General features: G+C 58.3%; 1 protein-coding gene across 1 annotated transcript in view; it reads left to right on the forward strand.

Annotated features, from left to right (window-relative positions):
* Positions 1 to 15,173, forward strand: part of GRIK3 (glutamate ionotropic receptor kainate type subunit 3) — a 221,037-nt gene that overhangs the window by 143,058 nt on the left and 62,806 nt on the right. Inside the window, exons 4-5 of the mRNA XM_038557875.1 lie at positions 6,472 to 6,653; positions 9,096 to 9,149. Coding sequence (XP_038413803.1) covers positions 6,472 to 6,653; positions 9,096 to 9,149 — 236 coding nt within the window. The remainder of the gene's footprint in view (positions 1 to 6,471; positions 6,654 to 9,095; positions 9,150 to 15,173) is intronic.

Consider the following 15,173-nt stretch of genomic DNA (forward strand, 5'->3'; position numbering starts at 1 on the left):
GGCACTCCAGCCACCCTCACCCCTCACTCAGCCGCAGCCTGCCTCACACCGTCCCCACGCTGCACGCACCCCCGCAGCACGCTCTTGTCTGCACTCAGCACCCCCCAGGCCCCTGCACTGCCCCGGGCACAGCTGTGCCCACACCTGCCTGCGCTCTGACACTCACGTTCCCATCTGCACCAAACGTGTGCCGCCCCGGGCTGGCTATGAGCACCAGCTCTGGACTCACACAGGCTGGCGCGTGCACTGGCTCTGACGCTCGTGAGCTGAGTAGCACAGAACCGTTTCCTCTCTTCCTGTTTCTTTCCAAAGCCTCATGTCCCGAGACATTTCTTAGCCTGGCCTCTTAAGAGAGAGTGACCTTGGCAAGTCACTTAACCCATCTGGCCCTTCTCTGCCCACGTGTCAAGTCAAGAGCTATAGCATCCGGCCTGGAAAGAACCCTCCAGCTCTCTGCAGCCTGTGATTCTGTCAGCTCTTGATTACCTCCTAATGGGGAGTAGGAATCATAGGGAGAGAATCCCTCAGAAAAGTTGTCTATTTAACTCAGGATTCTACGAGCATCTGTGGAGTGCCTGCTATGCCCAAAGTACCAGATAGGAGATCCTGGAGGCCGGGGGTGGGGGGCCCACCTCTGCTCAGTGCCCCCAGCGTGAGGTGTCTGCCACTGAGGGGCACGAGTACCCAGCTCCAGGTCGCTGCCAGCGTTTTGGCAGCCCTGTTAGATCGTCTGTCTTAGCACACCACTGGGGATGATCGTGCCGCTTTGAGCCTGCTTTGTTGTCCGGCCCTTGAGCCTTGCGTGCCTCCAGGATTTAGCACAGGGCCTGGTACAATGTAGACGCTTTTAAATGCTTGTTGAGCTGAAGTGAATTGAATGGAATTCAAAATCAAGATGAAATAAATTATAATTAAATATGGCAGGAAGAGAGTGGCGGGTGCCAGTAAGGGAGAAGAATGAGGATGTGGTGCTCCCGTCATCTTTTGAGGAGTTAATTATATCGAAGGGGCGTGAGCACGCACCCAGAGGTCACCGGTCATTCCAGCCCATCAGAGCTAAGAATCAGGCGACAAGTGTATAGAGTCAGCACCAAGGGACTCGGGGAGGGGAAGCCCTGCGGCCTTGGCTCATCTGGGGTGACTTACCAGGGGGAGACATGAGCTGGGCTTTGAGGGTAGACAGACAGGGAGAGCAGTCTTGAAGCATCACAGGCGGCGGGAACAGCGGGAGCAAAAAATGCGGGGGTGGGACGGTGCATGGCAGCCCTTGGAGAAAGCACAGCCTGGCTGGGGCGGGTAAGAGCGAGAAGGCCAGCGGCCCTATATTGATCCAGGCGGGAGCAAAGGAGGCCTGGATTTGAGGGGTTGCCTGGAAGAGACTTTGGGGGCCATAATGGAAGGGAAGAACTGGATGTGGACGGAGGCGATGCTGAAAAAACTGTAGCCGGACACGGCGCAGCCAGAACAGACCGTGGCGTGGCCCACGGCCCAGCAGCTCTGGGGCCTCCAGGCAGAGGCTGTGCAAAGCGGCAGGTGCCGGGCCCATGAGGCTCTCAGGGCTGACGCTGGCTGACGTCTGGGGCTCCTCCCCTCAGGTGCCTTAGCTCTGGAGATGCGTGCACGTCACTTGAGTATCAACTCGGGTGGCCTGGAATGACCTGTGGTCCCCCTGGGTGGGCACGCACTCGCCTGCAGTATGGTTAACTAACTTCCCAAGGAAGAGGCGATCCTGTCATCATGTTGTCACCCCTACCGGTGCCTAGGACACCCTTTCTGACAGTATTTAATTGTAGTTGATTCAACCTGATTTTCAATTCAGATCAGTTCCGTTTAACAGACATTTCAAAACATACGGGAGTCAGTGATGGAGAGGGTTTGGCCAAGAACACCCGGGTCCTAGGGGTTCGGGGGTGGATTCAGTCAAATAATAATACGACTTCAATGATGATGATGATGGTAAGAGGAGGTGTGCTCCTGGAATCAGGATATTTCAAGGGGACAGCTTGTGGGTTACCAGACCCGCCCCCCAAGAGTGGGAAGCACCTGAAGACCAGGCTTGGGCTGTCTCTGCTATGGGGGTTGTGTGCGTTCGGATGTCGTGGCGGGAATGACAGACAACCCAGTCCAAACTGACCTGAGCACTAGGTGCTTCTCTCTCTAACTGACAAAAAGTCTGCAGACGGGCCTTTCTGGGGCTGGTTTAGCAGCTCGACAGAGTCAGGGCGCTGGGTCAGTGTCATCACGCTTCTCTTGGCTTTCTCTCTCATGGTCAAAATAGAGCTGCTGCAGCTCCGAGCATCACATCCTCACATGCTGACACCCCGGGGGATAGAGAGGAAGGGGCAGAAGCCCAAGGGATTTTTCTCCATGGGACTTGTGCCTCTTTTCAAGGAGGAAAGCTTGTCTGGGAACCTCCCAGCCGACCATCCCCTGCAGCTCACCGGATCTGTGCCTGCCATCCTAAGGGAAGGGACGAGTCCTCTCTCGGGACCGGCACACAGCCACCCACACAGAACCTTGGTTCTCCTAGTACGTTAGAAGGGGACACAGCAGTTTCTATGATATTTCTATAATGATGCTGTGAGACATACCACCCCAAAACTTAGTGGCTTAAAATACCCAGCCTTTGTTTAAGCTCCCGAGTCCGTAGGGTCAGGGAGTGAGTGGCCGAGCTTGGCTAGGTGGTTATTGTGTCTCAGCTGGATCGCTCACCTGCTTGGGGTGGGGGTAGGGGGTCATTGGACGGTTGGTGGAGATGAGAGGGGCAACCGGCTGTGCCCCCACCAGCAGGCCCGCATGGACATGTTGTCACAACCATGGCAGAGGTGCCAAAGAACAGTGTGCAATTCCATTCCAAATGTCTGCTCGTGTCATGCCTGTGGATACACCCCCAGCCAACACGGGTTACATGCTAGAGCCCAATGTTGTGAGTGGGGCAGGTCACCTGCCTGCAGTTGGAGCCCACTGCACAGTTAGTTATGGGGCAAAGGGGGTTACCTAGAGGGACGGGTGAAGAATTAGAGTCATCATTGCCACCTCCTGCAGGGAGAACTCTTTCTAAGTGCACCTGGGATCCAGCAGACAAGGACGACCACAGGATGACGCAGAGAGGTCTACACCATTGAGAGAAGAGTTGTTACAGCTCGCTGTATGGCCACACCATTGGTGTGTTGGGTGTCATGGAGAAGCACTGGGGTTAGTTGGAAGACAAGAGCAAGAGCCTCAAGCATGGACAAGAGCCTTTTTTTTTTTATAACTCTAGAGCCTCTAATTATTTTATTATTAATTGTATTATTACCATAATATAGACTATAATGATGAGAGGTGGGATTTGTTAGCTGGGGATGTCCTCTTTGGGGCAGGAAGCAAAACAGATGTTGGGGCTTATGGTTGGAGGGCTTATAATATGATCTTGTGAACACGCAAAAGCGCAGGGATAATAGGAACATAAACAACTTTGGCCTTTCGTTGGGCACGTGATCTCAGGATGTCAGGGCATCAGTTCTAGAATATCACAAATGATTATCATGGGAGGCGACAGCATTTGCCTGGGGACCTTTGATGAGCCACACCTTCGTGACCTGAGCTGCACACAAAGACAAACTCATGTCAACAGTGAAGGGAAGGGTCTTAGAGAAAAGCCGAGGTGGAGAAAAGGGGCCCCAGCCTCGGAGCCAAAGGGTTGGGTCTCGAGTCTGGGTCCCGTGGCTGGCGCGCTGCAGAAGCTCGGGCCGGTCACTTAACCGCCTCAGTCTCTTCGTAACATTGGAACAAAAGTCCCTCGTCTACATGCCTTCTAGGACAGGGAGATGTTTAAATAGGGTAATGAGTGCAGAAGTGCTTTGTAAGTGAAAAGCAGGATTCTAACAACCATGATTCACTGCAGATATTTTGAGAGAGATTGATGAGGGAAGCAGCCAGGAAGGAAAGCTCATCTCGGGCGAGCCAAGAGCCTCACCCTCTGCTGGGGTGGGCTGAGCCGAGCCTCTGGTCCCCTTGGGGAATACACTGATGGAGAAGGAGGTCTGACATTTGCTGCTGGAGGATGTGGGTCACTGTGTATTACACGGGGCAGTGCACTTGGCTGACAGGGAGACTCTGGTGGCCTCTGCTCCGGCGGCGGCGTGCAGGCGGTCCCGGCCCTCACGTCCTGCATCCCCAAAGCTCACGTGCCCGCTGATACTGCGCGTGACTCTGAGCAAGCGGGAGCACAGTGAAGACTGGGAGCCTCCCGGGGTGACAGGTGTAAGCGGGTGGCATCATTCAACCCAACGGAGGATTTCGGGAGCTGGTTGGGGAGGGGAGGGTGAGGCTGGGTGCATGTTCCAGAGGAGCTTGGGGCCCCTCCGTCCTCTGTGCAGGTCAGCTGATGGCCTCTTCCTGCCCGCTGTTGAGCCTGGTGTGGGGAAGACCCAGGGCACTCTAGGACTCCAGGGCCCTCTGGCAGCCCATACACCTGGGTCTGAGACCTTCCAGGGGACTAGGGGGTGGCCCGCAGTTGATGGCCATGGCCAAGCTTGTTGGAGAGCTCCTTGGGAGGCTTAGGTCACAGGGATATGTCTCTGTCTTCCCCCGCAGAGGGGAATGATGGACGCCAGATTGCTTTCCTCGTGTCCAGTCCCTGGAATGGGAAGGAGAAGCCGAACATATGCAGGCATTTGTGTCGGAAATGGCTTTGGAAACCTGGATGCTCTGTTGGAAAACTCGGGGGTCAGGGGGAGGGGGGCTCCGTCCAGATAGGGGACGCTGTGATAGTTGATAGCAAACTTTAATCCAGAGCAAACCAGCTTAACCACAAAGAAAGGGAGGAGTGGATTTGATTGGCTGCCTCTACTGGGAAGTTCAGAAGCCGTTTTAGCTTCAGGTTCTGTTTGATCCAGAGGCTCAAATGGGTATCATCAGGACCTCGTGCGTCCTGACTCCTGCCGTGTTGGAATCCCTCTCAGGTTCTATGTGGTGATGCCTAGCTTTACCTCCTCCCCATTCGGAGGTAAGTCGAAAAGGGGGCATCTCTTACCGGTTGCTCAGGGACCATTTCTGGAAGTCACCTGAGAGGACCAGCTGGCAGTCATGTACCCGTCTCTGAGCCCTATGCCTGGGGGAACATGCATGCTGATTGGCCAGGCTGGGGCCCCATGCTGTGCCCTTCGAGCTGGGGATGGGGCCCTCCCAAGTCACATGGTCCGAGCATGGGGAAGGAGTGGCTTCCCAAAGGAGAACCAGAGTGCTGTTTGTGGGGGACGGACCATGGCTGAGTGGACAGTGCAGTCAGGACACAGACCCCAAGCCCTGAATGTGGGCAGGGCACCCAGTGGGCGGGAGGGGATGGCCCCCTTGGGCGCCTGGCCCCTGCTGGCTCAGCCCCTCCCTGCAGTGGGGAAGGGTATTGAGGGTGCAAGCAGGCTTGCTCCCCGGCTAAACAGGCCAGAGTCACAAGAATGGACCTTGAAATAGTGACAGAAATTAACTTAATTAGACCTAAGTAAGCCATTTGTCTCCAGGAAGTGACATTCAGTTTTCCCTGGAAGTCCCCAGATTAAGTGGTTCTGCAAAATGCCAGGGTGGAGGATGGATTTTTCAGTGTGGGGAGAAAAAAAAAAAAAAAAAACAGAAAGTCAATTCAATTATGGAAATTTGTGTCGAGCATCACCTAAGTGCCAGGCCCTGTGCTAGGGGCTGTGGACACCCAGCCCTGAGGTTAAGGAGCACTTGGTGGGACGAGGGAGTAAGATGAGGCCCGCGGAGGCTCTAGTGCTGAGCCGGGAGGCCACCCGCTGGGGGTAGGGTGTGGCTTGTTCCGACAGAGCAGTAGGGGTAGGCTTCTTGGAGGAGGCGGTTGCATTGAGCCTGGAAAAATGGGTCAGGTTAATGAGGCAGCCTGCCCTTGGGTCAGGGGTGCAAAATACCACCTGGGGTTACCCTGCCCAGCAGTTGGTACAGGTGAGCCTAGAGCATAGCTCACGGGTACATCCTGGAGCACGTCCCACGCTTCCCGGCGTTAGAGGTGGGGTGATGAAGCGGGGTGGCCTCTGGTTTGGCCTCCAAGTAAATCTGTGTGCACGCCATAGTTTAGGGGGTAGCGTGTAGGTGTGGTCAACGGGGGTCAACCATCCGTGCCTACTGGTGACTCCGTATGGTGTATATGTATCTGTGTGCACACGCCTTGGTCTGCGTGTGTGAATAAGCCCAGGTGTACGTCCATGTCAACATGCATACCCACATAAATGTGTGTGTGTGTGTGTGTGTGCACGTGTGCAGGTGTGTACAGCCTGGTGCACAGCGCTGTACCCGAGTGTCCCCGTGCCCATGTCTGGACCCATGTGGCTGTATCCCTGCACATGCACCCAACGCAGTGGGCCACGCATCCGTGTCTGTGTCCGCAGACCTGCGTGCACACCCGAGCCTGGGCGGGCCGGCGGCTGTGTCTACCTGTGTGCACACGTGTGTCTTTTGCACCCCGGGGCCTCCCAGGGCTCATCCGACTGCAGGAGCTCATCATGGCCCCGTCGAGGTACAACATCCGCCTGAAGATTCGCCAGCTCCCCCTTGACTCCGACGACTCGCGTCCCCTGCTCAAGGAGATGAAGCGGGGCCGGGAGTTCCGCATCATCTTCGACTGCAGCCACACCATGGCCGCCCAGATCCTCAAGCAGGTGCGTGAGTCCTGGCAGCTGGGGGGTTGGAGGGGATGGGGGGACCCGCCTGTTGCCCCCCCACCGCCCCTTCCCGCACAGAAGGTGCGCAGTGTGTCCTCAGGGTCTGAGCCGGCGTGCGGCTGGAATGACCCGGGGGTGAGCCCGCTGCCTGCCCAGAGGGGCCCGAGGCCACCCAGGACATTCGGGGGAAGCACGGAGGGGCCCCGGGGTCGCAGGAGCAGCCCCAGGAGGGCCGCGCCGCCAGTTCCCGGGAGCTCCCCGTAGCCCGCAGCACTTGGTGTTACTCTCCTGCTGCTGGGAGGTTTATTGAAGTCCCCGCACCATCTGCTCGACTTTGCAGCGACCGTGGGGGAGGAGAGCCGCTCTCGGTCCTGGATGGGCCTCCGCTCCTTTCCAGACACAGCCCGGCGTGGCATGCGGGGAGCCAGAGCAGCCCCCGCCAGCTCCCGGAGACATAAACAGCAAAATCGCCCACAGCCTCCTTTGAGGGTGCCACAGCCGAAACCCAAAACACTCACATTTGAGCCAGTGCCTGTGTAAAAGGCAATCGTATGGCCCCAGAAAGGGTCCCTGGTGAGCGAAGGCGGCATTCTGTGCAGTGCGGAGTCCCGACCTCGAGCTGGGGAGGAGGCGCACGGAGTGGGGGGTGGGGGGTAGGTGCTGAGCCCCCAGGATAGGAGCATTTTCAAGTCCTGGGCGGGGAGGGGGGTTCCAGGTCCCACCCTCCTCCAGTCGGGCCCAAGCCGCCTGGCAGCCTGTGTCTTCCCTCAGGCTCCTTCACACAGTGGCTAAATAACTCCTTGGGGGGTTTGAATCTTGCTTCTGCCGCTGGTGTTGGGGGACCAGCGTCATCCTCTCCTCCGTAGATGGAGCCGTGATGGAGGATTCTGTTGAGATAAGGCAAGGGAAGAGTGTACCCCAGTGTCCGGGGCTCAGTCAGCCCTGGGTGTGGGCCGTCTTTAATGTCACTGTGGAGGAGGGACGCCTGGGGGGCTCAGCCGTTGAGCGTGTGCCTTTGGCTCAGGGCATGACCCCGGGATCCTGGGATCGAGTCCCGCATGGTCTCCCTGCAGGGAGCCTGCTTCTCCCTCTGCCTGTGTCTCTGCCTCTCTCTCTCTGTATCCCTCATGAATAAATAGACCTAGGCTCCCCACAAGTCCCTTACCCCGCCTTCCCGGGTGACTGCCAACTCTTCCCTTCTCTTCCCCGCACCTATAACAGCCAGAGCCCTGGTGGGTCACACTGAGGAGTGACTGTGGGCCAGGTCCATGTAGCTCCTGCCACCCCGGCAGGTGGCAACGATGATCATGCCCAGTTTACAGGTGAGGAAGCCGAGGCTCCAGGGGAAAGGAAGGGGCCCAAGGTCATCCATCCCACATATGCCTGACTTGGAAACATCCAGGATTAAACCTAGAGACCTGCTGCTCCGCTAGACACACCGAACCCTCCTACCAAACACGTCTACTGACCGCGGCCTGGTCCCAACCTCGAATCACCTGCTGATGCGGGGTGTGGATCCCCAAGAGGGCGAGAGAACGAGGGGCACTTTCCACGTGAACCTGACCCTGGGACATTTTTTCCTCCAGGGTACTTAGTGGGCCCGGCATTCGGAAGAACTCTGTAGACAATGCATTGTGGTCGTGAACGTTACAGGTGATAGGTTTCGGATAAAATACGTAAATGTACGTAATGCAGGCTTCGTGTTGGTGCACGGTCATAATTCCACAGCAGCTGTGCGGCCTGCTTGGTGGTCAGTTGGACCAGGGAGGCTGGGCTGGCTCCAACCCTCCTTCCCCCAACCCCCGGAGGCTCTGCCCCAGTGCAGCCTTTCTGGGCTGGGGGGGCAGGTGGAGGGTGCGCTTCCACACGGCTCTGTCTACAGTGAGCTCAACTCAGTGGGGTCGGGGCACCGAGAAGGCAACCTGGGGCCCCAGACTGCAGGCCCAGAGACGCCCACTGAAAAGCCAGGGGACTGGGCCCAGCCCGGCCCTGCAAAATTTGGAATCTTTGCTTGCAGAGTATGGCCCAAGAGTCTGCATTTCTTTAAAAAAAAAAAGATTGTATTTATTTGAGAGAGAGAAAGAGCACAAGCAGAGGGAGACGCAGAGGGAAAGGGAGACCAGCAGACTGGTCAGGGAGCCCGGCACGGGGGCTCGATCCCGGGACCCCCGGATTCTGACCCGAGCTGAAGGCAGATGCCTAAGGGACTGAGCCTCCCAGGTGCCCCAAGGTTCTGCATGTTAGTCCATCCCAAGTGACTTGGCCCCAGTGTGAAGCCCACGGCTGCCTGGGGAGGTGGTCTCGGGGAACATCCCAGTCCAGGTGGCCAGCCTCCCCCGAGCCCCTGCCAGTCTGTCTGGTCCCCACCGCCGGGGTGCAGATGGGGAGGGGGCTTCTCGGGCACACTGTGCAGGCTGCTAACGCCCTGCTCTCCCGCAGGCCATGGCCATGGGCATGATGACCGAGTATTACCACTTCATCTTCACTACTCTGGTAACGTACCTCCGGGTCCTGGCACGGGTCGGGGGGGGGGGTGACGCCCTGGGAGCAAGGTCAGCTGGGTGGGGACAGCTGCGGAGATTCAGGCTGGCCGTGCTTCCGAAGGCTCTGGGCGTGGCCCCCGGCAAGGGCCCGGAGACGTCATCTTCATGGGCCGCCCACTTTGAGAAATGCCATCACGTTGTGACCACGGGCGGTGGGGGACTCTAGGCCTGCAGGAGCAAACACGAGCCCCTCCGATTACCAGCCAGTCATTGAACCTCCCTGCCTCAGTTTCTTCGTCTGCAAAATGGGCACGATAGTGGCTCCTACCTCCTAGAATTGCCATGAGGGCTGAATGAGCTCAGAAAGCAAAATGCTGTGAGCGGTGCCTGGTTGGTGTGAAGAGCTGTGCAAGTATTAGCTGCTCTGAGGATGCTGCCCCTGGGCTCCCACCCACACGCTCCCCTGTGATGTCTCAGGCCCTCGCGCAACAAAAGGAAATGCTGCTTTGGATTCCCGCAGCGTCGTGCTGAGGTCTGCCCACTGGCTGTCAGCTGGGCCAGCCCACTCAGGCTCCAGATGGGTCCTGTCCAAACTCGCAGAACATTCAGGGCCATTTAAACCCATTAGGATGATTAGTTGTGGCCTGAAATCAGCAGAGTAAAGAGATCCCTGTGCCAGAGGGACGCCACCGCCCAACCAACCACCCTGTCTTGGAGCCAGCCCCTCTCGCACTTCCCTGGGGCCCCAAGTGGACTGTCCCACCCAGCCCAGCTCTGGGGTGAGTGGCGGCATCTCTGACCGTTCCTGGCACCGGAACAGGCTCCTGCCGTCCCCGTCGGCCTCGCTTCCACCTGGCAGGCTTCCGCGTCCCCTCGTCCATCTGGCACCCAGGTAACACTCCTTCCCCAGCGCCCGGGCTCCGCTGAGTGTCTCATGACATTTGAGACAAGGAAGCGGATGCTTAAACAGGGCCTTGAGGGGTCAGTAGGAGTTCGCCAAGGAGAGAGAGGAAGAGCGTTCCACGCGGAGGGAAGAGCATAAGCAAAGGCCAAGGGGCAAGCTCGCACCTCACTGGGGAGCTGGGCTAGGCTCGCTCTGGTTGCTAGAGCCCGTCGTAGTCTTCTGCTCCCAAACCCACGTTCGGTGGTCGCACGTAGTACCTGGAATTTGGCCATGGAACGACTATCGGTGCCACCAAAGTTGGCAAATACTACAAATTTAGCCTCCGCTCCCCCGAGAGCTGGTTACTAAGCATTTCCCAGCACAGCACTGCTCGTTCGCCACCCACTGTACCCGGTGCCCACAGCAGAGCTCAGCACCCCCACCCCGTCCCCCGCACGTTCACCTGATCCAGAGCTCAGATCCGGGGACCTGCCAGGAGTCACATGGGGAGAAAGGGGTCCTGGAAGCTGGTGACTGAAATCCAGCACCTTCTTCTCCAAGTCCCTTCCGGATTTCTGCCTCCCCAAGCTGACTTCTCCGCGTCACACTATATCCTGGAAGGTCATTAGAGGCCAAAAGGTGAGGCCACCAGACCCCGCATGTTCCACCCCGTGTGGAGTTGGGAGCAGGGCAGAGGAGCAAGGCTGGGAAGGTGCAGGGGGCCCATTCCAGGGGCCCCAGGCCCTGTCCCCGGCATGGGAGCCATGTCCACCCATCCTGGGCCCCTAGGGTGCTGAGACCAACTTCTAGGCCCTAGCCCTGTGGCCTGGCATGACCTTTCAGACAAGACTCCAAAGAGAGGGCACCTCCCTAGTGACCCCATGTTCCTTTCATTAATGCCATTGCCCTCCTGGGCTCAAGGTTAGAGGTCTTGGAGGGAGGCTCAGGGCAGGGTCCTAGGGCCGTGGGGCCTCCTCTAGCCCTAAAAGCATCCACTTCTCTTACTTTTTGATCTCCTTGATTCAGGCCATGTACTCACTCCTGGCAGCCGTACAGATGCTCTCAAGGCCTCCGGCAGCAAGCTGGGCACCGGGGCGAGGGTGTGTGTGTGTGTGCAGAGTGTAGGCTCCACACAAAGCTCTCCAGCTGGCAGGCTTCCTGGGTGCAGATAAGGATCGAGGAGGGTGTCCGGTTCACCTGTCCAGCTCCCGCGCCCAGAGAGTGCCTGGCATGCAGGAGGTGCCGTATTAGGGGCTGAATGAGTGAATGACCAGCATACAAAGTAGAGAGTAACCAGTGAAGTTATCGACACCCTTGTCATAGCAGCAGCTCAGACCGTGCGTGGACGCTGGTGCCAGCCTGCCTGAGTTAGAGTCAAGGTTCTTCTATTTTCCTGGGCCCGTGACTTCACCCCCCTGTGCCTCCTCTTCCCACCTACACGAGCCACAGAAACAGCGCTGCCTCCTAGCATGGCTACGCTGAGCGAGCAGTAGGTCGAGGGCCTGGTGTTTATTATCTGAGTGCTACGTCCGTAAGGGTTCGGGGGATGAAGTGCCTCCTGTGTATTAAGCGGACTCCATCTCATCCGAAATTCAGAGCACCTCTCCAAGGGAGGTATGATCTCTTGGTTTTACAGGAAAGGAGAAACCAAGGCCCATAACGGTCACCGAGCAAGAAGGGGGCCCAGCAGGGCAGGTGGGGGGGGGGGGTGCCGGGAGCTGTCACGCGGAAAGCTGTGTGCGGTGCTGGCTGGGCTCCTCTGGCCGCACCCCGCAGCGCTGGTCCGGGGATGGTGATTGACACTAATGGGGGGAATGGAGGCTCCACAAATCTCAGCAGGGCCCACACCTCACAGGTTCCTAAGCCCTTTCTCCACATGGCTGGTTTTCCTCTTCATAGAGGAGGGGTTTCGCTCCCCGTCAATCGATGGGCACACTTGGGACCAGACAGGTTGCATGACTTGCCCAGAGTCTCGCAGCCGGTCAGGGGTAGAGAGGCCTTGGTTCCTGACTCCCGGTCTTGTGCGTGGCTGTTCCAGGCCACCGCCCGTCCCTCCCCGGGCCTCCCCGTGAGGGTCGGGGAGACTGGATCTGCACCCCCAGGGAGGCACACCCCCTGCACTACAAAGAGTACTGCATTTGCAGTTGAGGATGTGTGTATGCATCGGGGCGGGGGTCCCCCGGCATATCTGTCCCCTCACCCCCCTGCCGGCCGGGACAGCAGCTCTGTCCCTCGGGCCCCTCCACTCCACTCCAGCCCTTGTCCGGCTCCGGCTCCAGGATCCTCCTTCCAGTCCCGTTGGCTTCAGAGTCCACCTCGTGATCCTGCCTCTCTCTGTCCATTGGCCAGCGGAGGCTGCGTTTCGGAGGGCCGCGGTGTTTGGCACGGATCTCCTTCCCTTTAGGAAACTTGCATCACCAACTCTTCGCCTCTGAGAAAATTCTCGAAACTTGCCTCTTCCACGCAGAAGACAGTTTAATTACCCCAGCGGCCACTATCTGTTGCAGCCAGCTTCGAGCCGTTCACAGATAACCCTGCGTTAATCAGCCCCAGCTGAGCCCCTGGTCCGTGTCATGTGTAGGTAGAAGCCTGGAGGTGAAAAAAGAATTATAATAAATTAATAGATAAGCAATCACAATTAATGCCACTTCCCGGCAATAACAGTTATATCATGGGAAAGATATTTTCATCTGTCATTCCTTAAGGCAATGTTTTCCGAGCTTCAGCTTCTACCCATCAGACCCATGGGGTGCTAATGAATTAGTCTATTATGTTATGCTGAATGTTTCTAAAAGGTCCCTCGTCGATACTGAATTCAGCGTGTCAACATTTGGCATCGAGAACAGCAACTTTTTGCCAAGCGACAAGGTTGTGCACAGTTCACCGTGCGCGGCGCTGGGGGGTCTCGGCCCGGGGCGATTTGGACACGGGATTGGAGCTGGACCAAGAGGCCTCTTGGGCAGCTCCCTGGTCTTCGCCGCCCTCGCGTCCCGGGAGTGGGGACACTTGGTGCAGCAAACCCTACGACTCTTTGCGCACCCAGGCTCGGCGTGACAGGGAGGGAGGGGACCCCAGCCGTGAGGCCCGAGCTCGCCACTGTGTGAGCGTCCGCGGACCCAGTGCTCCATCTGGAGCCTGGAAGGGCTGGTGTCCGCAGCCCCCGGACCCTCCACCCAGACCAAAGATGCCACCCCTCCCAGAGTCTGGTTGGCCTCAGGTCCCAGAGGACGGTGAACCAAGGCACGGATGCCCTGGGCAGGCTGATGCTTTGGCATCCTCCAGGCCTCACGTATCCATGCAGTCAGCCTGCATGGGAAGGGGCTGTGCCCCGTGCGGGGGCGGCGTGAGCCTGGCACCCCTCTCCCCCACCCCCCGGAGGGAGCAGAGGTCAGCTTCTCTTCCATGACCCCTGCAGTTAGCTCTGGCCCCAAACTCACAATCTCGAATTCTGCAAAACAAAACTGCCCAACCTTCCCTTACCTGCCTTCATGGAAGGTGAGCTGTCCCCTTACAGGTCCCACCCTCCCCCCAGGCAGTTTACCCAACCCTGCCTCCACCGTCCCAGGAGAGGAGGATGGGAAACACCAGTCTCCCGGCCCACGCCCTTCCCAGTGCTGTTTAGCTGCCCCCAGAGGGCGACTTGGCTGGCTGACCCTTCCTCTTTCCATGTTGCGTTGCAGGAGTATTTGGCTCAGGGGCTCCTGGGGGGAGACAGACACTATGAGTTGTTATCAGAGGGGTGAGAGCCAAGAGGTCTCAAGATAAAAGCAGAAGCACCCACGACCCACCCTGTTGGGTGCGTAAAGGAGCAGTCAGGGGAGGCTTCCTGGAAGAGGTGCCATTTGAATCGGATCTCAGAAAATAGCCCATGCAAGAGGGTTGAGAAGAGAGACCTCCCGGCCACAGGAGAGAACATCTGCACAAATGCTGGCACGGGGGGGATGAGGGGCTGCACGGTGGGGTCAGTGGTCAGCGAGGAGGGGGGAAGGGAAACAAAGGTGGTTTGGTTCCGGAAACAAACGTGGGGGAGGATGGGAGGACAAGTGAGGCGGGAGGGGCCGAGAGCTTTGTAAGCTAAGGACCTTGGAGTCATTCTGAGAAGGCAGTAAGGATCCAGGAACACCGGAGGGACGGGCTGGGATTGATCCTTCCGAAAGGCCCCTCTGAATGCTGTGTGGACGGAGGGAGAGGGAGGTGCTCGGGACCCCGACTGCCTGGGTTGGACTCCCTTGCTCTCCAGCCGTGAAGCCTAGACCTCTCTGGGACTCAGTTCCTTCCCCCAAAATGGGGTGATAAGGACTCCCTCCTGGGGCAGGGTGGAAATGAGAACTCCAGGGATTAGTGCACGGAGGGCACCTGGAACGCGGCCCGCTGCTCTAACGTTTGCTACTAGCTCAGGGTGATTGTTTCTGTGCCGCCCCGACGGGTGAGGCAGAAAGGCCTCAGGAATGTCCCTGGGGCTGCATCCCGTGGCTGTCACTACCTGCTGCCACAGGGGGCAGAAGACAAGTACTTGTCAGACGCTTACCTGGCGTGGGCCGTGCACCCGACGTGTCCTGCGCACAACCACGACCCCGTTCCTTCCTCATGACAACCCCACCTGCTAGGTCCCGTTGTCATCATCGCCAACACTTGGCAGCCGAACCCACCCAGGTAGGGAGGGTAGGTGTGCCCAAAACCCAGATGGCCTGGCTTCGCGGGCTGCACACCTGACCTTTGCCCGGGCTGTCTCCCGTGCCCGTGCCCGTGCCCCGTGCTCAGGACGGGGCTGCAGGGGACAGAGGCACCCCCCCACCGCTCCCCTCCACCGCTCTCTGATTGCACGCCTGCCCCCAGCGAGGTCCCGTCGGGAGCAATGACTTAGGTGAGGGGCTTCTCAGGTCACAGGGTTGCCAGGCCGCGCCCCCACACTCTCTGTGGCCTCTACGTCCCCCCGCAGAAAAGCTCCAAAGACAGTTGTGATGTGTATCGTGTGTTTGGTAACCCCTGGGGACCTAAGAGCGTCGGAGTTTTTGAATAAGACAGACGGTGGTGTACAACCGGCTCTCCCTGTGCACGGGAGGGAAATCCTGGATTTGCGGTGCTTCTGATTCCCACGGAGAAATGCTCCCACCGCGGCCGGGGTCAGGCTGCCAATGTGAGGTCGCTGGT

This window comes from Canis lupus, chromosome 15, assembly GCF_011100685.1.
Source record: "Canis lupus familiaris isolate Mischka breed German Shepherd chromosome 15, alternate assembly UU_Cfam_GSD_1.0, whole genome shotgun sequence".
In the NCBI taxonomy this organism is placed as follows: domain Eukaryota; kingdom Metazoa; phylum Chordata; class Mammalia; order Carnivora; family Canidae; genus Canis; species Canis lupus.